At 41.3% G+C, this 21,699-nt stretch overlaps 2 protein-coding genes and 1 non-coding gene across 3 annotated transcripts; 2 read left to right on the top strand and 1 right to left on the bottom strand.

Moving 5' to 3' along the window:
* The first annotated feature begins 7,670 nt into the window (after positions 1 to 7,670).
* On the top strand, positions 7,671 to 13,817 carry LOC148870553 (U-box domain-containing protein 16-like). The gene is made up of 4 exons (XM_088969976.1): positions 7,671 to 7,784; positions 10,173 to 10,242; positions 11,059 to 11,585; positions 13,665 to 13,817. The coding sequence occupies exons 1-4, from the start codon at positions 7,671 to 7,673 to the stop codon at positions 13,815 to 13,817; spliced, it is 864 nt and encodes a 287-aa protein (XP_088826102.1).
* Positions 10,628 to 10,714, top strand: LOC148870554 (small nucleolar RNA snoR14). Its single transcript, XR_016108401.1, has one exon. It is a non-coding gene; the product is annotated as a small nucleolar RNA snoR14 (small nucleolar RNA).
* A 578-nt stretch (positions 13,818 to 14,395) lies between the features above and the next one.
* On the bottom strand, positions 14,396 to 15,649 carry LOC148870552 (uncharacterized). The gene has a single exon (XM_088968741.1). It carries the CDS (start codon positions 15,442 to 15,444, stop codon positions 14,824 to 14,826), a length of 621 nt encoding a protein of 206 aa, XP_088824867.1. The 5' UTR covers positions 15,445 to 15,649; the 3' UTR covers positions 14,396 to 14,823.
* Between the last annotated feature and the right edge of the window lie 6,050 nt (positions 15,650 to 21,699).

Below are 21,699 nucleotides of genomic sequence, written 5' to 3'. Positions count from 1 at the left end.
CTCGACAGGGAGAAAATGTCTTTGGGGTAGGCCTTATTTAGGTCAGTGAAATCGATGCAGATTCTCCACTTTCTGTTGGCCTTCTTCACCATTACTATGTTGACTAGCCAATCAGGGTATTTGACTTCCAGAATAAAGCCGGCGTCGAGCAGTTTTTGTACTTCGTCGGTAATCACTTGCCACCGCTTTGTGGCGAAGTTCCTCTTTTTCTGCTTCACAGGTCGGTAGTGGAGGTCGATGTTCAGCCGATGTATGATAACTTCAGGGTTGATCCCGGGCATGTTCGCTGCCGACCAAGTGAATACGTTGGCGTTGTTCCTTAGTAGTTGCACGAGTTCTTCTCGGAGGTGGTCGTCAAGTAGGGAGCCGACTTGGATCATCTTTTCGGGATCTTCTTCAGAGAGGGGGACCTGGATGAAGTCTTCCACGGGTTCGTCGTATTATGCCTTTACCTCTTCGCATAAGTCATAGGCCTCTGCCATCAATGTCTCGGCGGCTGGACGTGGTCCTCGGCAGCAGAGCTGATAGCAGTGTTGCATTGTTCTCTGGTCTCCGCGTGCCACCCCTATGCCATACTTGGTTGGAAATTTCATGGCAAGGTGGTATGTCGAGACTACAACCTGCAGGGCATTGAGGGTCGGCTTGCCAAGGATCACGTTGTAAGAGGAGGGGCAACGCACCACAGTGAAGTCTACCATGGTCATCGTAGTGACGCCGCCATCTCAAGTCAAGAGGGGAAGAGTTATTCTCCTAGTGGGCAGGAGGGACTCTCTTGAGAATCCCTTCAAGGGAGTGTTGACCGGCATGAGCCGCTCTCTGTTGATGCCAATCTTTTCAAATGCATCTTCGAACAGTATGTTGGCAGGGCTCCCAGTGTCGACTAGGATCCACCACAACTCGAAGTTAGCCACTTCGGCCATGATGACTAAGGCGTCGTCGTGCGGTGTTTGGACCCCTCGAAGGTCATCATCGGTAAAGGTGATAGATGTGTTGTGCTTCTTCCTATGATCCCGGTCGTCGATCTCGCACAGCCGACGAGCATATCTCTTCCAACCCGAGCTGCTCTCCCCTCCGGCGGCGGTTCCTCCCGATATGATGTGGATACCGCCAGCTGGGGGGCCTCGAGGCAGTGGTTTTTTATCTTCATCCATTCTTCGCTCCTCTTGGGTTGGCTTCTCACTTCTATCGATGAATCCACTAAGGTAGCCACGCTTGATCAGATCTTCAATATGGTTGCGTAGGTCAAAACAGTTCTCCGTGTCATGGTCATGGTCCTTGTGGAACTCCTAGTATTTGTCTCGGTTCCTCTTGTTACTTTGTGTCTTCATCTTCTCGGGCCACCTAACGTAGTTGCGGTCACGGATTTGCATCAAAATTTCAGGCCGTGGAATATTGAGCGGTGTGAAATTCCGGTAGGTCGGTGGAGGGGTCCAAGGTCTATGGTCTAGTTAGCGATCCTGTCTCTTGTGATCTTTGTTCGACCTTTCGGACTTCCGATCGTTGGTGTCTCTCCTCTTCTTGTCGAACTACTCATCTTCATCTCTGAACTACGCCTGAGCCTCTTCAACATTGATATACTTTTGCGCGTGGCTCATTAGCGCGGCTAGCGTCTGAGAAGGATTTTTGGAGATGGAGAGGTTGAACGGGGAAGGGGGGAGACCATGCTGTATGGCCATAACTGCAACCGATTGGTTCAAGTCCCTGACCTAGAGAACCTCCTTGTTGAACCTTGCCAGGTAATCTCTGAGGGTCTCCGCCTTCCTCTGTCGAATTTGCATGAGGCTGGCCGAAGTCTTCCAATGTTTCTGGCTAGCTGTGAACTACGCCAGAACTGGGTCTTCAACTGGTCCCATGACGTTATGGAGCACGATGGCAGAGAGGAGTACCACACTAAAGCTGGACCTTGCAGGGTGGCTACAAGGGCTTTGCACATCAGTCCTTCCAACACGCCGTGCAACATCATCTAAGTTCGAGTGTCGCGACATGGTCGATAGGGTTGGTGTTCCCATCGCACTTGTCGAACTGGGGGCTCGCCATCTAGTGGGGGGCATCTCGTCCATGACGTCTTGGACGAAGGGTGGCTTCTTGACGGTATGCGCGGCAGCCCATGCTGGTTGGTTCACAGCGGGCATCACGCTCTTATGGGTTTGAGTGTGTTCTAGTTCTTCTAATTGTTGCTAGAGCTCTTTGATCTTGGTGTCTCTATCGTCCGGGGTCGTAGTGTGGGTGACCTTCTCCTTCTTAGGTCATGCAGGTTGGTCCTTCACTGAGCTAAATCGGCAACGGAGACCACGAAGGGTGACGTCCTCTTGCCGAGTCTCTCTCTGGCGGGGATCCGGGCTAACTGGAATGTTTGGCTGTGGTGATCCTACTTGCGGAAGCGGGCAGTAGAGGCGGGCCTTTGGGTTGTGTCCTGCCTCTCTCACTCGGACCGTGCTCCCCTCACATCCAACCAACATACTTTGGAGTCCTCAGTCCAAGGATCGTCCTTCATGCGCGTCGAGGTGTCAAGCGAGATGACCCGGTTGGGCGGCGCGACAGACCCCAACACCTGCATGAACTCGAAGATCTTGTCAACTTTCTCTTGCATAGCTCACTGCACTGGGTCCACTACTGCCAAGGGATGTAGGGCTTCCCGAGATGGGGAACAACTTGCTGATTGTTCAAACTGGTTTTTAGGCATCTTGATCGGTTTTGCGGTTGTGTAGCAAAGGATTTTTTTTCTTTTCGGGAAGGCTTTTTGTGTGTTCCCACACATGGCACCAATATGATGTTGCTCAATTCGAGGTAGTGCACAAACTGAGGAAAGCGACCAGATAATCCCTACTGACTTGGTGGTGCCGAGCTTACAAGGACGGTGTCGCACTATGTAATCTGCAATCAAGAGAAGAAGTCAGAGGCTCGAGGAGTTATCCCCGGGTAGGTACTCTGACACTCAAGTGGGTGAGAGGGTGGTGAGTGGTCGGGCCGAGCAATGAGGGTGCTGGTCCAAGCAAAGTAATGGTGTGGGTGCTAGAAGTTGGGTCCCTTATCTTAGGTATGGAGTATCTTTTTATAGTGGAAGATCCGTGTCCTGGTCGGGTTAGGCTTCCAGGGTTATTGGAATGAGCTTAGCCGCCGAGGTATTCGGGATAGGGTTCCGTTCCCCAGTGGAGTTGTTTTCTTTACTCCTCTTTATCCGCAGTTGTGCTCATCTGTGTGATGTGTAGCTGACGTGGCAAAAAGGATAAGGTGAGGGCCACAATAGTAGCGTAGCTCGACCGAGCTATGCCAATATGGCCAAGCTATGTCAACGTAGCCGAGCTATGCTGGCATGGCCGTCTGATGACTAATGGCCACGTATCTCTCAGGACCAGCTTATCCATGACCCAAACAAGCATTAAGCCAAACGAGGATTTTCACTAGTTAGACTACAACCTACACTGATTTTCATTGCTTTTACTTTTCAGTTTTGCCACATGAGGATTCTCCATGAAGTGCCTAGGGACTTGTAATGTAAATGATTTACATTGATTTGATCAGCATGTTGTGATTTAAGGCCAATTAAATAGGTTGTGAGATCCTTAATGACTGAAATTGAATATTTTTTAGTGAATAAGATCAAGAAAATTTCCACGAAAATAGCTCAAGGTTCATGCATGTTTGAACTTTAAATAACTAAGAAGGGTATGCTTTAAACTGATAAAGTGATAATATATCATTATTCTTTTCGAAAGAAATTTTAACAGATTCAATAGGTCCAATAAAAAGTGTAATAATGATTAATTCCATAATCTAGAAAAGGCCAAAAGTGATGTCCTGATGAGTGTTAATGCTTTATCAATTGGGTTAACAGACATTTACACTTGGTATAAAATTTACCAAACTGAAAAAATGAAAATATATTCACTTCATCAAATTTGTTTCAAGGAAGGGCAAAATAAGTGAAATGAAAGGTTCATAGCGTCGAAGTCATCAAATAAGCAAAACAATTTGATAGCAGCATAGAAATAGAAAGTTTTTGGATACCCTGATCTGCAAACTCCCTTGCAGATTCACAATCTCAAAAGGGAAATTCTAACCTTGAGTTGGGGAAACTATCGTTTAAGTGAACAGATTTGTGTTGGGTTCACTTTTGATCCTTAAGCTAAGGGATGAGCAACGATCACCTGACTCTTTTGATCTTTAAGTTGCAAACTAAAAACTGAACTAGACTAATGGTATCTTCGAAAGCACCTTAATGAAAAGAAAATAATGCAAACCTGGCCAAGAATATTTCCAATAATTCCACCACACTGCCAAGACTTGAGAAATACCAAACAAGTCCAACCACTTGTGTCTCCACAGCCTTAGCACTATCATAAAATGCATTCCCTATGGCAACGCTTTGAACTTGGCCTGTGTAGAATCACCAAAGCCAGCTGAACCTGAGAAAGCTAATAAGATCTCCCTTGATGCATCCCTGGAAACCCCTTATCTGGCCCTGATGGTCTTGGGTTCCCTAAAAGCATCCAACAAAATTTAGGTTCATTGTCCTTAATGGAGTAGTTCTGGCTTTGAGTAAATTTTTACATTATTACTTAATCATGCATAGGGTTGCTAAGCATTGTGCAAGGGATCTGGTTCCAAGTTCTGTGACTCCTATCTTTGAGTAAATTTTTTATCCTGGTACAAGGGATCTACTAAGCATTTAGTGCTCATTGCATAACTGAGTAATTCTGGCTTACAGTGTTCTTCCATCCATTTGCCTCTGTTAACCTACTCTGTATCTGACTCCTTGCTATGGCAGACTTTTAGGATTCTTCGTTCAGATATTTTAATTTATGATTTCATTACATTGAAATTTTCTAAAATCAAATGTCATTGCAGTGGATATATCAGAAGTATTAGGAAAAGAACAGTATTAATTAAGAAAAAAAAACAAATATGTTTAAACATTTGAGCAGAAAGACTGAAAATTGTAGACAAAACTCAAAAAAAGAGAAATTAAAGTGGAAATTAAAAAAAGCAGACTAAACAACACAGAGAGAAAGGATAATCGAGGGAACTCACAGAGCTTCTTCTACAAGTATAGCTTTTCGTCCATTCGTTCTAATCCAGGAGACCTGGAATCCTAAACCAGCAGCACCGTCCTTTCTAGTATAAGGTCACTAGGAAATTATTTTTGATCAGAAGGTAACTTTGTATTCAAAAAAAAAAAAAAAAAAAGAAAACAAGTTAGTTACAAAGGTAAATTATCAACTAAAGGGTTCAGCTCCCTTGGAATCCATCCAAAAGAAGAAGAGAGGTCAAAGGAGGTCTCCCGAATGTCAGTCAATAGATGATCTCCAAAGGCCTCAATAAGATACACATTTTGAATTCCAACAAATGCAAAGGATAACCAGACAACTAACACTCCTTTGTCATGGCTTCTGATTTAGTGATTATACTCTGTTTCATGAATAGGGACATCAATGTGCAAATATGAACCAACTGCTGATTAATTAATGTTCTAGAAAATTACAGATGTGATTTTAACAGAAAATGCTATGAACTATATAATAAGAAAACCTATAAAATCCAACACAGGTAAATCTCCTTTATAGAAGTTATCAAAACATGAGTTGTTTCAAAAATATGGCTAAAAGGAATTATCGAAGTTAATATGCAAACCCCATGTCACCCTAAGAAAAGCATCCATATATCAAGGACAAAATTGAACTCGGTAGGAGTAAACTAAGATCATAAAGGTCAATTTCATGGTCACCAAACAGGTAGTATCTATATACCATATTGAAGATGATACAGGTTCCACAACTCCATAAACGATTCAAATTAGCTCTATTGCTTCTCCAGGGGCTAGCCTTCCTATTCAACTACTAATTGATTATTCCCAAAATTTTTTATTTGATTCAACAAGGAGGAAAAATAAAATATTTGATTAGTGATAAACGCATGAATGGAATAAATTAAAAACAATAAATTTTTTTTCCAAGATGAGATAAGCATACCTCAATTTTTTTTTGGACAAGAAAGTTAAGGAAATAAGATTATATCATTATCATTATCAACCACTGCCACTGTGGTTGCAAAACAATTCAGCAATCTCCACTGGGAAATGAACACACCCTGTTCGTAATAAAGAAGGGAAAATTCTCAATTAATATCATGTATTTTGAGCTTAGTGCCACTTTGGTCTTTCAACTTTAAAATGGGACAATTATCCGGTACCTACCATTAACTAGAAGTTATGTGCCTAAAAAAAAAACTAACTGTTATGTAGCATTTGAAAAGACACAAATGCCCTTCGAGTGTCATCTAATTTTTTTTATTAACCATCCAAATGTTGATAAAAAATGAATAGTCTCAAATATTTTTCTCTTCTATTGAAGAAAGTTGGGGTCACATCTCAGTGGACATTTTGGTATATGTTTGGCATTGATGTTGCGGTGCTGCTGATGTGTGGGTTGGAAGCATCGTTTTCTAAGAAAACGGTGTGTCTTTTTCTTGTTTGGAATCGTTGTTGCCAGGTAGGACGTTTCCTAGAGCAACAACTATTTCTGTTTGGTACCAATGCTCCAGGAAACGTTTTCAGCACTGGTACCCATTATCCAGTATCCAGTGCCGCATCACTGCCCTGTTGGCAGCAAATTTGGCGTTGCTCTAAGCCATGCCTTCCTCATTTCTGAGGAGTGGCCCGGATCACCGTTTTTTATGAAAAAATGGTTCCAAACAAATGCATGTCTCCTGGATAACCATTTTTTTACATGATGCTGATGTGGCACTATTTTCTAGAGGGATGGCAACGGTTCCAACAAACGCATAGTGACCCTAACTTTCTTGAATAAAAGAGATAAGGAGTTGAAACTGCTTATTTTTGTCAACGTTTGAATGGTTGATAAAGAAAATTAGATGACACTCTAAGAACATTTATATATGTCTTTTCAAATGCCACTTAACAACTGATTAATAATAGGTACTAAATTGACACGTTTTGAAAATTCAAATTCTGAATTATCACATTTTAAAGTTTGAAAACCAAAATGACACTAGACCAACATCCAGAGTACTAATCAGGAATTTTCCCTAAATTCAAGACACTACACATCAATTGTTTTATAATGCAAGCGCAGGCGTGTTCACAGTTCACTGCTGAGGGTAACTGAATTGTTCTACGACAAGGCTACAAGGCTGCAAGAGTAATGTTTTCTCGTGGCAACGAGGGAGGAAAGCTTCGGCATCTCCAACTCTTTCTCGGTCAAGCCAGCTTCGGCATCTCCAACTCTAGAACAACACCAAAGGAGTGAATAGGGACGTCAAGGCCGAACCAGATTGCTCGAGTCCATGACAGTGAATAATACTAAATATGGCTAATTAAGAGTCTCGGTCGATCCATATTTAATTTTGGGCTTTACTTCATTCTCAATGCAAATTAATCAAGAATACAAAGTAAAACCCGGAACTAAAATATAATTTACTCTCAACTCATTTGCACTTTCACACTACTTTTGCACCGGTGCAAATTAAATTACCTCACAAATTGTGAACAAACATCCTAGGACCCTTCGGTCCACCTTTTACATGTACCTTCCAATACAAATTAGCCACCTCTCTTAATCTTGCATTTCAAAAACTAAGCCCACCTTTTTTGTCGTAAAGAAACCTCTAATCTGATCAGTAATCACATGGGAGAATGTAAACAAGAGTTTATTATGGGGTTTGAGGTTGCATCTGGTCCTTTTGAGATTTATCTTCAGGCTTGTAACGGAGGCATGACAGTCAAGCCTATGGCGCTAGAATCCGCTACAGGCAGGTTTGAATCCATGGTATTTCACTAGCCGGAGGCACTATAACAAAAATGGGCAAAGCCGACGGTTTTGGGCGGGTGGTTGATTTTGTCCACCACCATAGAGGTGATTCCTAAGGCGCCTATTAATTTTTACCAACAAAATTTGCTATTAATTTCTAGCCTGTTAGATAGTACCTGCAGCAGAATCAGTTGTTGCAGGTGTCTATAGTACTGAGCAAACGTTCATCAAAACCATCATCCATATATATGGAGCTAGAAATAGAAATGAAGTCACCATGGATTGATTTAATTTAATAAATTCATTTACCTCTTTAAACAACAGGAAATAATGATAATACAAAGGTATTTGTGTCACTATTCTTATACCATATTTGGGAGTGCTTAAGTTAAAAACAAGTACTTTAAAATAAGTACTTATTTGTATTTGGCACCCAACTATTTTAAGTGTTTATTTTAAAAAGTAAGCATTTATTTCATATTGGGTGTGTGATAGTCTTTTTTCTCCAATAAGCATTTGTGATTATTGTCCTTCATTTTCTTTCAAATTTTCAAAATATACTCTTATGAAAGTACTTTTATTAAATTACTTTTATAAAAACACTTTTATGCATGAAAGCATTTTTATAAAAGCACTTTTATAAAAAGTACTTCTGTGAAAGCACTTTTATGAAAGTATTTTTACAAAAACACTTTTCTAAAAGCACTATAATTAGAGCACTTTACAAAAAACACTTTTGTAAAAACACTTTATAACAATACTTTATAAAGATACTTTTACAAAAGTACTTTTATAAAATTCAACTAGGAATAATTTTGGAAGAAAAAAATTGAATAAATGCTTATCGTATAAGCACTTAAAGAAACTGGAAATTTGGGCTTAAAAAATAAGCCCTTATTTTTAAAATAAACACTTATTTCAGGCTTATTTCCCAAATACCAATAAGTACTTAATGACCCAAATAAACACTTCCAAACATGACCTTAGTCTCGCCTTTAGACCACCTTCCAAAGGTTCATCACAACTAAGTTGAGGTTTGACTAATGAAAAGTCCATGATAGCAAATTGCAGTTACTGCTAGAATGGGTTAGATATATATTAAATTTGGAATATTACAAATCATCAATAAATTAAAATGAAAAATAATCTTTTTTTTGTAAACAAACTGAAAAGATAATCAAATTATTGTATTTATTAATTTAAATGAACTAGAAATGGCTTAAATGTTATATGTTATTAATAAAATGAATTAATATAATAAACGTATGTTGGTTTGTTATAAACATATACAAATGCATACTAATTATATTACCAAACCATTAATAACATCAGCTAATGTTTTCAAAGATGAAGTGAAAGCAAATGATCGATAATAGCGTATTTGTATAAGATGACCATGTACATCATTGAACATGGTATAATAATGATGGTAACATACGTAATCATATGTATAATATTATTATAATCAATATCATTAAAATAATAAATATAAACAATAATATCCCGTATGGTTATAATTATGATAATATTATAATATATATGATAATTATCACACTAATAATGCATGGTTATTATATAATAATGGTTATACAATTATTGTATGTCATATCATTATGATAACTATTTATGATAATAATAACAATCAATTAAGAAGTTTAACTATCAAGTTTTTTTTTGTCAAGTTAAAGTGACGATTGACTTTGTAAACAATTGTTGCATTACTTCTCAAGTTCCTCGGTTTGGTCGTTGATTGTTTGTTCGTTGATTCTTCGGATCCATCATGATTTATCGGCGTTTTAGTTGATGATTGCAAACAATTGTTGCATTGTTTCTCAAGTTCCTCCGTTTGCCATGTATCTCGAGGGCAAATTTGGCTGCCCATAAGGTCACTAGATTCGCTACTACTTTTAGGAGAGTCAAAACCTAGTCTCACGCTCCGGAATTTCTTCTTGACACCAATGTACAAGAGATGTAAACCGATATTAGTCAATGAATAAATTTGCCCTGAGGAGCATTCTAGAAAATTATAATGGGCTTATATGTATAGTAAATAAACATATTGGTATAATTCTAACAATCATACCATGCACTATCATTAATATTATTATGATAATAATGTTGATACCATATTATTATATTATACTATCAATATTATTATTATTATAAAATTATTATCATAATATAATGATATAATATCATAAACATTATCATGCTAAGAACAATAACTGTTACCATATAATGATATTATTATTATTATTGTATATATATATATATATATATATAATAACAATATAATTAATTAACGATACAATAATATATAATGATTACACTAATATGTTAATATTATGTAACATAATGACAATAATCACAATAACCTTATTATGATAATGGTCAAAACAAACCGAGGCGATCTGCGAGCTCCGTTTCATCTCCAAGCACGACCCGGATAGCCGTTCCTTCATAAAAGAAGAAGCTGGCGCCATTCGGGAGATGGGAACTCTTCTTAACATACATAGCAGAAGTTGGTGCCATCATGACCGGAGAGAGCGGATAACTTTCATAGCAGAAGCTGGCACCATTTGGTAATTGCTTCAGTCAATTGCAGAAGTTGACTGAAGGTTAGAGTGAGGGAGAATGTTTTGCTAGAAGTTTCTGAATAAAAGAAAAAAGCATTCGGCAAGAAAACACGGTGGCTACTCTAACCTTCATAATAAACTTTGGCAATTGCTTCAGTCAAATGAATGTTCTCCCTCTCTAACCTTCATAGCAAAAGAAGGTTACCTTCTCATTGTTCTCCACTCTATTTAGTTTCCTTATTTCAAAACACTGATTAATGGTGTGTTGATGGATGTTTGGGGAAGACGAGGTGACGATGAAATTCATGGTCTGTCAATCCACTGAAATTATTAGTGTGATGTTAATCATGAATCCCGACAGGTTCTAATCATTTTCTCCACAACAACCAACACCTTGAATTCATTTACAACATGCCATTGGAGGTTTTGTTTCTTTTTCTTTTAATTTATTTATTTGGGGTTTGATTTTCTTTGATTTGTAACTTTCCGTTTTTATTTCGTATTTTGGATTTATTGTTTTTTGTATCCTTTTAGAGTATTGCGAGATTTTCTAATGTCATTCTTGGTTCTACAAAACTGCTCATTCAGCAGCCCTACTTGTCCAGCTGCATTCACAATTTGTCATGTTCAGCTTCAACAGTGTCTAGTTATAGGCGCATGCATATTTATGTGAACAAACTCTGGTTATATCGGCCTCACATCAATCTACCCAGGAGAGCTGGGGAGGCTCAGAGGCATGACCACAACCATAGAAGCTGGCTCCACCGTCGCCCAGGAAAACACAGTGGCTACTCTTCTTAACATCTCCATCTCCAACCGCGATGTGCTCATGTCCACTCGCGGCCTTCTTGATGTTCTTTCCCATGCTCTCCGCCTCTCCACTTCGACTCCTGCCACTGTTCAAACTACCGCCGCGACCCTTTACAACCTTCTCGTCGTTGATGAGTATCGACTCATTATTGGAGCCAAGCGGGATATCATCTTCGCTCTTGTCAACATAATTTGGAACTCCAATTCACCTGCAAGGTCGATGGAAGACGCCCTTAAAGCCCTCTTTGGTATCTCGCTTTACCCGCTCAACCGTGCCACCATGGATGAATTGGGTGCAGTCCCTGCCCTTTTCTCGCTTGTGGTGAAGGACGGCCGAATTGGGGTTATCGAGGATGCTACAGCGATTCAGTTGAGAGGACCAGATGCAATGACGAATTTTGCTACTCTGCCAAAAGCTAAGCAGGAGATACAAGTACAAACCAGTTCTGAATACGATTCCTTCTATTGCTACCTCTGCTACTGTGACATGGGAAACATACGAAATCGAGAAAAAAAAAAGGGGAGGAGAGAAAGGGAAAGGGGAAGAGAGAAATGGAGAGAGAGAGGAATTCACAAGTCTGCTGCGCTGTTGTTCGTGTATCGTGAGATCAGGGAAGATGAACAATGTTTTCTTTTCAAAGGCAGTATGGAAATTAAAAATATTATAATGGCAGATTTTGACGGAAGCTAATGGAAGGGGGTCTTTGTCTCATGGTCATAGTATAGAAGGGTCTTTGTAGTAAAACAAAGTACAGGAGGGTCTTTGTCACAAACCCCATAGTACAGGTTTGTAATTTACCCAAATTAATATTATATATAACTTTAATATCTTAATCAACGGTTACCATAGTATTATGATTATGAAATATAGAATAATAATATTGCATACTATTATTACCATACTAATATTATATGTTATCACCATTATTATATTATGGTTATAATAGTATTATATCTAGTCCATAGTAAGACCATTTGGTTAAATATAATTCCACTGGGTTGTGTAACATCCATTATAAGGTGGTTGCTAATAAAATTATAGCAAAGCGTTTAAGACCGAATTTGCAGAGGATCATCTCTCCTATTCAGAATGCATTTTTGTCAGGCATGCACATCTTTGACAATTTTATTATCATGCAAGAGATCATGCACTGCAAGGTGAGTTCATTCATGCTCAAACTTGACATGGCCAAGGCGGCGTATGACAGAGTGAATTGGTCTTTTCTGATTCAGATCTCATCTTTGTTGGGCTTCTCAAATGATTCTTGTGCTCTCATTAATCTGTGCATCTCTTCTTCGGCAATTGCTATTATGATAAATGGAGAGCCTACTTATTTCAAGCCCTCTAGAGGCATTTGTCAGGGGTGTCTACTTTCCCCTTATCTTTTCTTGCTTGTGACGGAAACACTCTCGAGGAAGTTGACGCATCTACAAGAACATCATCAACAGATACATGGTATCAAAGCCCATAAAAGTTGTCCAACAATTTCATATTTAATGTATGTTTATGATCTCATTTGGCTAGGCTAATATATGAAGGAAGTTGAAAGTTGAAACTATAACCAAAAGTTCTTAACCAATTAAAACTGCAAATGGTCGGGCCAGTCAAAGAACTTTGAAAAATTAGCTATCCATTATAGTCCCAACGTTCATCGACACTTTTGTAGAAGGTTTAATCAGCTATTGGGAGTTAATTAAATCCATGCAGAAGTTGGATAAGTATCTTGGGGCAATCCACTTTTCCAAGGCCAGATCTAGTAGTAAGACAAGCTTTCAATTCATTATTGATCAAATGAAATCACGTCTTTGTGGTTGGTGTGCTAAATGCTTACTTCATGCGGGTCGCTCACTCTAATCAAATCCTCATTGGCAAGTCTACCAGTTTACTACTTGTCTACAACTTTGCTTCCCAAGAATATTCGTGACCAACTTCATGCTCTTATGTGGACAGGAATTTTAGTGGGGTTTTAAGGAGGAAGGTTCACATATATATATCTTAAAGCTTGGTCTAATTATATGCTCCCCACGGAGTTTGGTGGGCTAGGTATTCGAAATTTGTCCATGGTTAACCAAAAGCTTTAGTCACCAAGCTGGGCTGGCAATTCTTATCTGAACCTAATAGACTCTGGACAAACAGAAGAATTTTTGGTAGATTAAAGTAAGGGTAGGTGCTTCTAAGGTTTGGCATGCAAATGCAATTATGAGTTGTAGACACATCCTAGCGAGAGGGGCCTGTTGGTTGATTGGAGATGGCTCATTGGTAAATGCAGTTTGATCCTTGGATCCCCACTATATCTAGCTACAAACCAATTGTTGCTCAGGACCTATCTCCTACATACAACCAAAGTCAATTATTTTATTAGTAGCAATAGCCGAGCCTTGGATACCAATAAATTGCTTAACCATGTTGATAATTAACCCAGTGGTAGATTAGATTATCAAAATTCCTCTACAAAGTTATATATGCCCCTTTAGTTCAAGATTCTCTTTTGCTGGATTTTAACACCAAAAGGAAGATTTACCACCAAATAAGCTTATACTTGGAAATATTCGGCTTCAAGTTCTTCTCTCAATGTGCATGCGACAATATGGAAGAAATTACGGACATTCAAATTACTTTTGCCAAAGCTGTATGGTGGGGTTCTATTTGATGTATAAGATCTGAGGAAGTTAGTGGGTCCTTAATTAATTGGTTTGTCAATGGATTATGACATCTAATGATCAAGAGGACGAGACTCCATTTATCATTGTAGCGACTTTAATGTGCCAGTTGTGGTGTGTTCGTAATATCAATAGTATTAACTGGAGATAAAAACATAAACACCCGGCTGAATTATCTATCACGGTTGAATATGCCAGTGTTTAGTACAGCTGGGGCTCACAGTGAGCACTGGTGGTTCAATCCTGGTAGCTAGGTAGTTTAACCGTGAATTTGAAACATCTCTCCCTGCATAATACTATGCACATGTACGTGTAGTTGCGATAAACGTGGGTGGAGTTTGTGCGGGCCGGAGATCCGGACTCGTTTTAGACTGCATGAGGCTTCTCTCTTCCACTTTTGAATCTGTCTTGGTTACCCACATAAAGAGATCCTTTAACCGAGTGGCTCATTCTGTTGCCAAACCGGGTATTTCTGGTCATTTCTTTTGGAATTGTGTCACTCCCACCTTGTATTTCAGAGTTAATTTATGAGGGTTTTGCCTCCGAAAGAACTGTAATCCAAGACGATTGACTATTAATGCATTTTGGCCTTTAGGCCCATTCAAAAAATATGGTCTTTTATTCTTTTTCTTTGTTTCATATTATGTTTTCAATGAAATTACATTGTAGCAGAGAAAGAGAGAAGATAGAAGTGGTGGTGGTGTAAATATTAAATGAACTAAAAGAAAAGAAAAGATGAAAAAGATAATTCTCCTCCCAAAATTATATATGAACATGATGAATTCTGCATCGAGCGAGGAGGTCCTCCAAGGAAGAAGCAAAAGCAACGAGCAAATAGACCAATTTATGCCTTTGTCGGTTTGTCCCCTTATGGATCAGTAGCTCCTATGTTACATGCATCCCCCTCAAGTCTCAAACATGCATGCATGTACGGTAACCATCCAAGCCACTTATCTCTTAATATTATGACTGTATGTGCCATCTGGATCAGCACGTACCGTAGCAGCAATTTAGTAGTAGAAGAAAGCAACAAGAGCAGCAACCCCAGTGACAGTGAATGAGACGCCCAAGGCAGATGACCCACTGTGTGTAGCCTCGTCGGCTGCAGGTTCAGCTGCAGGTCCCGCAGCAATAGGAGCATCAGCGTCTATCGTCTCACCTGCAACGGGGCCTTCAGCACTACTTAAGGGTCCTTCAGTAGCATCAATAGAGCCAGGTCCTGGAGCAGGAGGAGATAAGGCATGCGCATCAGCATCTGGTGAGGAGGCCGGGGCGCTGCTAACAGTGGGGGCTTTTGCTGATGCAGGTGCAGCAGGTGACTTGGCATGATCACCACTGGAAGCTGGGGCAGAGGCGGGGGTGTGGACAGTGGTGGATTTTGAAGGTGGTGCTGAAGCAGCGGAGGAAGCATTGGAGAAAGTGGATTTTGAAGGTGCTGAAGCAGGGGAGGATGCATTGGAGGGAGTGGATTTTGAAGGTGCCGAAGCGGGGGAGGAGGAAGCATTGGTTTTCGTAGGTGAAGCCTTTGGTGACGGGGACGCAGTGGGGGCCTCGTCGGGTGCTTGTGAGGACACCGACCCGGCAACGACGACAATGAATATAAGACCGATAACGGCAACTTGGCGCGCCATTGTTGGTAATAATAGCACAAGCTATCAGATGGAATGATAAGAATAAAAGACCAAATTAAGGAGAGGAGGCGATGAGATGAGATATAATATTTGTATATATATATATATATAAAAATATAGAAAGGATGAAGAACACCACCAGATCCTTTCAACAGCATGGTACTTCTCTATGTATATATATATGGAGAGAAATGCTGCTTTGTGAAAGGATGAGGAAAAGGCGAGGAGTAGAGCAATTATAGAGGGTGGAGACTGGAGAGGGAGTCTCGCTTGCGCTGACTGCGCTCCATTACCCGATCGAGTTGATTAAAATCAAACTTTATCTCCACCATTCTATTAAACAACAACGGTTAATTGGAAATTGTGCTGCTAAGATCACCAGGAACGGTGGATTCTGACCGAATCACTGGCTGCTTATAGGTTACAGCCAAAGAGACCAGGTCATAAGTTTCTTAATTACTTTAATTAGTTGGCATTTTAGTTTCTTTTTTTTTTTTTTTCATGTTCACCTCATAAAATGTATAATTGATGATAGCTAGCTCTTTCATTAATTAAATAAACTTTGCGAATTAATAAATGTCTCTTCCTGCCTTGTGCTTAATTTGCTCGCTTCATTAATAAAGCTTTCTTGTTGGATTAAAAGAAAAGGGTGGTGTGGTTGACTGGTTGTAGTACTTGCACACCAGCACCGTGTGACTTGTGGTACTTGCATGGCTTGCAAAGGAATTCCAAACAGGTATATAAATTAAAAGGCACAAAATCTTTTAAATTCTTATTTACTACTAGGTTGAGGGGCAAGACAAGAGGACATCCATTCTCAGCTTTCCGCAGAGGCGACTTAGAGCTCCTTGGCTGCTTTTCTCTCCTCTCTTCCTCCTCTTCCTTTGAGGTTCTTCTTCAAAGCTAGGTGATAACAAAAAATAACCATCAAGATGCATGGTGATCGAAGTTTACAGTAGAAGAGTTTCGCAGGATTATGGGAATTAAATCTACACTCACTGATTCTTGTGGTGGAAGCCAGTATCCTTGCTCAGGAGGTTGCAAGAGACGTTCGGATGACGGATACACACCAAGATGAAGTAAAGCGTGGTATTACCATTAAATTAATCCACTGGTATTTCTCTGTAAGATGACTGATGATTAATTCTATGAAGAAACTACGAGCTAGGGTGAAAGACAAGGGAATGAATACCTTATAAACCTCATTGATTATATTCCCTTGGGATTTGGGAATTCTGATTTCCCGTCGCGTCCGAGGTGGGTGATTATGTTGAGGGTGTATGTGCCCAGCCCCAGACCGAAACAGGCCCTTGGTGAGAGGATTACTGTTGTGTGTTTCTAAGTTTGGCGTAGATGTGGCAAATCAAGATGGACTCTGGGGTGAGGGAACTTCTTCGACCCAGCTGATACCAAGAAGTAGTGGACCAGTAAGAACACTGCTGTTCTCCTACCTGCAGGCTGCAGCAAGCTTCATTTAATTTTGTTATATATGAACTCAGTAGGCAGATCATTAATACTTGCATGAAGGATTAGAAGGACAAGCCGTGGCCTATGTTGCAGAGGCTTGTTTGATCCTGAGGCTCAGTTTTCAAAGAATACAAATACAAATGTATAGTTCAAATACATATAAAATATAAGAAGTAAAAAATATAAGGTTTTGCACTTTATATATTTGCATTTGTATATATTCTTTTTGCTTCTTTTGGTTGTGTCCTCTCTGGAAAGGTCTCAACTGGTTTGAAGGTTAGAATGATGGGACCAAATCCTGGTCACAAGTACGTACAGTGTAAAGTTGCCTCCAACCTTCCGAATTAAGCTTGTTGATCATGAGGGTCTAGAACATCTAGCCAAGTGTAATCCTATCATTCCTATGTGTGTTGCATTTATTTTATTTTTAGTGTTTGTGATTCAAAACTTTTATAAGGTTATTTTTTTCTTTTTAATATTTGCACATGCTTGCAAATGCTAACATATGCGTATTTATCCAAAGTTCTTTTTACATAGTTTTAAATTTAAATTTAATATTTAAGTGACTTTTCGTCACTTATAAGTGTATTTTCTTACTCTAAATTGACTTTTTAATTGAACGTGTGGTGTCCTATAAACATGTCTTTTATTTTGAATTAGTAAGTTTTCATTTCAAAATGACAACCCTTCATTGATTTGTAATATTTTGTTTGTTAAGTGTCTTAGTTGCTAACCTTCCATGAGGGGTGATTTGAACAGTTAGTCATTAAGTGACACGCAGCATGCATGCTGAGCCGTCTGATGATACTCAACGCCACGTGGGATGCTTATTCGGACTTGAGGAGACCAATTGGGCACCCAGGGCAACACTTTTCACCTTGCGAAAGATAGACGAGGACCTCCAAGGCCAACCTGCACTCCTCCTCCAACCATTCCGCGGTTCCGCCTTATCCGCGGGTGGACGTACCTGGTGCAGTAGCTCAACCTTTCACATGCCGCGGTGGACCATCCATCCTGAGGACAGGCTCGAGACAGAGTGCGTGCCCAAACAGCTTCTCCACGGGATCATGACTATGGCCATTCAGCGCGGGAGGCCGAGCAGACAATGAGCAGTACCTTGGAGTGCTCGCTCCTTCGCCAAGCTACTTCGGTGAGTCCACGTTTATTCTTGGGTTCCTATTTGGTTGAAGTTGATAGTATTGATGTGGTCTCTTTTACAGAATGCTTGTTCAACGGTTGCGGTGGTTGGCCACCTCCAGGCACTGTAGCGCCTTTACGACGAGGAGCATACCGAGCTTGTGCGCCTGAGAGCTCGGTTGGCTGAATTCGAGGCAACAGGTGAGCAAACTGCCACGATGGCGGCAGAGATGGTCGAGCTGAAGTGCAAATCGATGGCCAGTCCAACACCACTCGTAGCCTTAAGAGGCGTATTACTGATCTGAAGGCAGAGCGGGAGAGGCTGAAGGAGTCTAAAGACAATGAGACTCAGGTTGTTAATCAATTCAAAACCTCGGAGGAGTATCAGCACGCGATGGATGACTTTGCCATGAGCTCCTTCGAGGCTGGGTTCAACCATTTCAGGAGGAGGGCACTGGCACCATTATCCTGACATCGTTGAGGTTGCGCAGACCTGGGGCCCTTATGAAAGAATTTCCCCTCTTGCCAATGTCATGCGTGAAGAGCATGTTGCGGGTAAAGAGAATGAAGAGGCCACAAATCCTCCTACTAAAGATTGAACTGTTGTCTGTTGTTGTCACTGCAGCCTATTTAAGTTTTTTGTTCTGTTTAGTTGATGCCCCTTTTCTTTTCTTCTTTTTTTTTTTTTGTTGAAGTGAATAGCTCATTATACCAAGCTCTAAGAATTGTACAAGATTTTCTATAAATTATTAAAGGGACGTTTTTAGGCTCTGAGATTGTGTACTTGTGTCGTTTCCCTTCACCTTTTATTTATCGTGGGCCTTGATCTTCTTACGACCAAGATTACGTGTAGCCGAGATCTCATCTCTTGGAAGGATGCTTAATTGCTGATCTCAGGAGCTTTCAGCTCTTCGGAGGCTAGCCGTTCTCCGGCTAGCTCCGTTTGACACTTCGTTAGCAAGGTAAGGAGTGTGGTAACCGCCCTATGGCCCTAGGAGGCGGGAGCGATCTTCTCCTTTTTAGGCTCTGGTCGTCAATCAGCCGAGTCAACTGGTTGGCTATACGCTACCGAGCTAGCTACTAGCTATGCGTTATGGGCTTGGGCCGTTATAGATTAGCCAAGTCGGTGCGTGGAGGTTCCAGTTAACTTGGTTGGATGCTGCATGTTGTGCGGTGTGCGGTGCAGTGTGTGCAGTGTGTGCCATGCATTGGACAATTCACTTGGTAGAACAAACAACACCTTTATTGATGTAGAACTATTGATAGTGCATTCGAAGGTTGTTGGTGTTCCAACTTCTCTATATAGGTCTATAGTCGAGGTCTTCTAGCCTGTAGGTGTTGGGTTTGACCACTCTGGTGACTCGGTATGGTCCCTCCCAGTTCGGTCTGAGCTACCCTTCTCTTGGTGTGGGTACTATGACCTTCTGAAGAACTAGGTCACATGCCTTGAACTCTCTCCCTCGGACTTTGGAGTCGTAGTACTTCGCCATTCTTTGTTGTTGTGCGGCCATCCTGAGGTGTGCTTGGTACCGTGCTTCGTCTACCAAGTCAAGCTCTGTGTGGAGGTCTTCATTGTTCTGCTCTTCATCGTAGAACTCAGCCCAAAGAATTGGTGAGCCTATTTCTACCGGGATCATGGCCTCGGCACTGTAGGTTAGGCTAAAGGGTGTCTCTCTAGTGGTTATCCACAGTGTGGTTCTGTACACCCAGAGAATGCTCGGCAACTCCTCGACCCACCTTCCCTTAGCCTGGTCAAGCTTGGTCTTTAGGTCGTGTAGTAGGGTTTGGTTATTCACTTTGGTCTGTCCATCGTTTGAGGTCGGTGGACCACTATAGTCCGATGGTCGATCTTAAGGTCGGTGCAGAGCACTTCGAATTTTCGATCAGTGAATTGCGTACCATTGTCAGTGATGAGAACCTGGGGGATACCGAAGCGGCAGACAACACCTTGCTAGAAAAAGTTTTGGGCATTATGAACAGTGATGCGTGCTAGGGACTCGGCTTCCACCCACTTAGTGAAGTAGTCTATGGCGACCAAAATGAACCTTTTTTGCCCGACCGCGGTAGGGAAAGGGCCGAGGATGTCCATTCCCAACTACGCAAAGGGACATGGGTTGGAAGTCGACTTTAAGGGGACCTCTGGCTGGTGATGAAGGTTGGAATGCCTTTGACATCGGTCGCATTTTCTAACAAGCAAGGCGGCATCCTACTTCATGGTTAGCTAGTAGTATCCTTGATAGATTGCCTTGTGAGTCAGGGTTCAGGCACCAAGGTGATCCCCACAGATTCCTTTGTGTATCTCTCTGAGGACGTAGTCAGCCTCAGAAGGGGAGAGGCATTTTAGGTAAGGGAGAATGTGAGACCGACAATAGAATTTTCCCTGGATGAGGCAATATTGGGCGGCCCTATGCGCAAGCTTCTTTGCTTCTATGTGGTCTTTGGGCAACTTGTTGTCCTATAGGTACTACACTATGGGATCCATCCAAGACGAAACTTGTTGCACAGGAAGGACATCAACCCAGACTGTTATGTCGAGGTCAGTCCACAGCAAACTTTCCAGCTTGGAAAGTGCATCTACTTGGACATTTTCAGCTCGAGGGATCTATTGGATAGTGAAGTGATTGAGCCATTGAACGAGCTCCTGTACCTTTTGCAGGTAACTTGCCATAGTCGGGGTTCACATTTTTAACTGGTCATGGAACTGGTTGACAACCAACTAGGATATGCTAAAGGCTTCTACATGCCACACATTGAGGTCTAGGGCTGGTTGGAGTCCAATGATCAAAGCCTCATACCCGACTTCGTTGTTGGAGGCCTTGAACTCGAACCTTAAGGCGTGCTCAAGCATTGTGTCTTCTGGCCCAAAGAGAATGAGGTCGGCCTCGCTACCCTGCTTGTTGGATGAACCGTCCACATGAAGAGTCCATATTTGCAGTCCAGGGCTGGGTTCTGCACTGTGAATATACACTCTACTAAGAAATCAACAAGGGCTTGGGCCTTGATGGTAGGCTACGGAGCATACTCTATGTTGAACTCACTCAATTCCACAGTCCACTTGATTCGGTAGTCAGATGCTTCCGGTCTTTGAAATACTTGTTTGAGGGGTTGGTCGGTAAGCATGTGGGCGTTGTGGGCTTGGAAGTATGGCCTGAGTTTCCTTGCCACAGTGATTAGGGCCAGGGCCACTTTTTCTACATTCAAGTACCAAGTTTTCGCGTCATTGATGACTTTTCTTGGGTAGTAGATCGACATTTGTGTTCAGTCCTCTTCTTTAACCAATTCTGAGTTGACCACCTCGTCACCGACCAAGAGGTAGAGCAACAACTCGTCCCCAAGGCTTGGCTTAGTGAAGAGAGGTGGCGAGATTAGGTACCTCTTCAACTCCTGGAAGGACTACTCACACTCTTCGGTTCATTAGAAGTGTTTAACATTTTTCAAGGCCTTAAAGAAGGGCATGCACCGGTCCACGGACTTGGACATGAACCTGCTAAGGGCAACTACCCGCCCAGTAAGGTGCTACACTTCTTTGTGAGCTCAAGGCGATTGCATATCGATGATGATTTGGATTTTTTCTAGATTGGCCTCGATTCCTTCTTGAGTGACCATGAACCCTAGAAACTTGCCCGAACCGACCCCAAAGGCACACTTGGT

The sequence above is a fragment of the Nelumbo lutea genome, chromosome 2 (assembly GCF_056320005.1).
Source record: "Nelumbo lutea isolate HS-2025 chromosome 2, American lotus-T2T, whole genome shotgun sequence".
NCBI lineage: Eukaryota > Viridiplantae > Streptophyta > Magnoliopsida > Proteales > Nelumbonaceae > Nelumbo > Nelumbo lutea.
Note: the sequence above shows the minus strand (reverse complement) of the source record. Positions and strands in the feature narration are given on the sequence as shown.

Bases quoted from the DNA above. Each gene is read 5' to 3' on its own strand.
- LOC148870553 (XM_088969976.1), top strand. From the start codon at position 7,671: ATGGGGTTTGAGGTTGCATCTGGTCCTTTTGAGATTTATCTTCAGGCT. The intron at 7,785-10,172 runs GTATTTCACTAG...AAACAAACCGAG, and splicing joins CAGGCAGGTTTGAATCCATG to GCGATCTGCGAGCTCCGTTT. The intron at 11,586-13,664 runs GTACAAACCAGT...TAACACCAAAAG, and splicing joins AAGCTAAGCAGGAGATACAA to GAAGATTTACCACCAAATAA.
- LOC148870552 (XM_088968741.1), bottom strand. From the start codon at position 15,444: ATGGCGCGCCAAGTTGCCGTTATCGGTCTTATATTCATTGTCGTCGTT.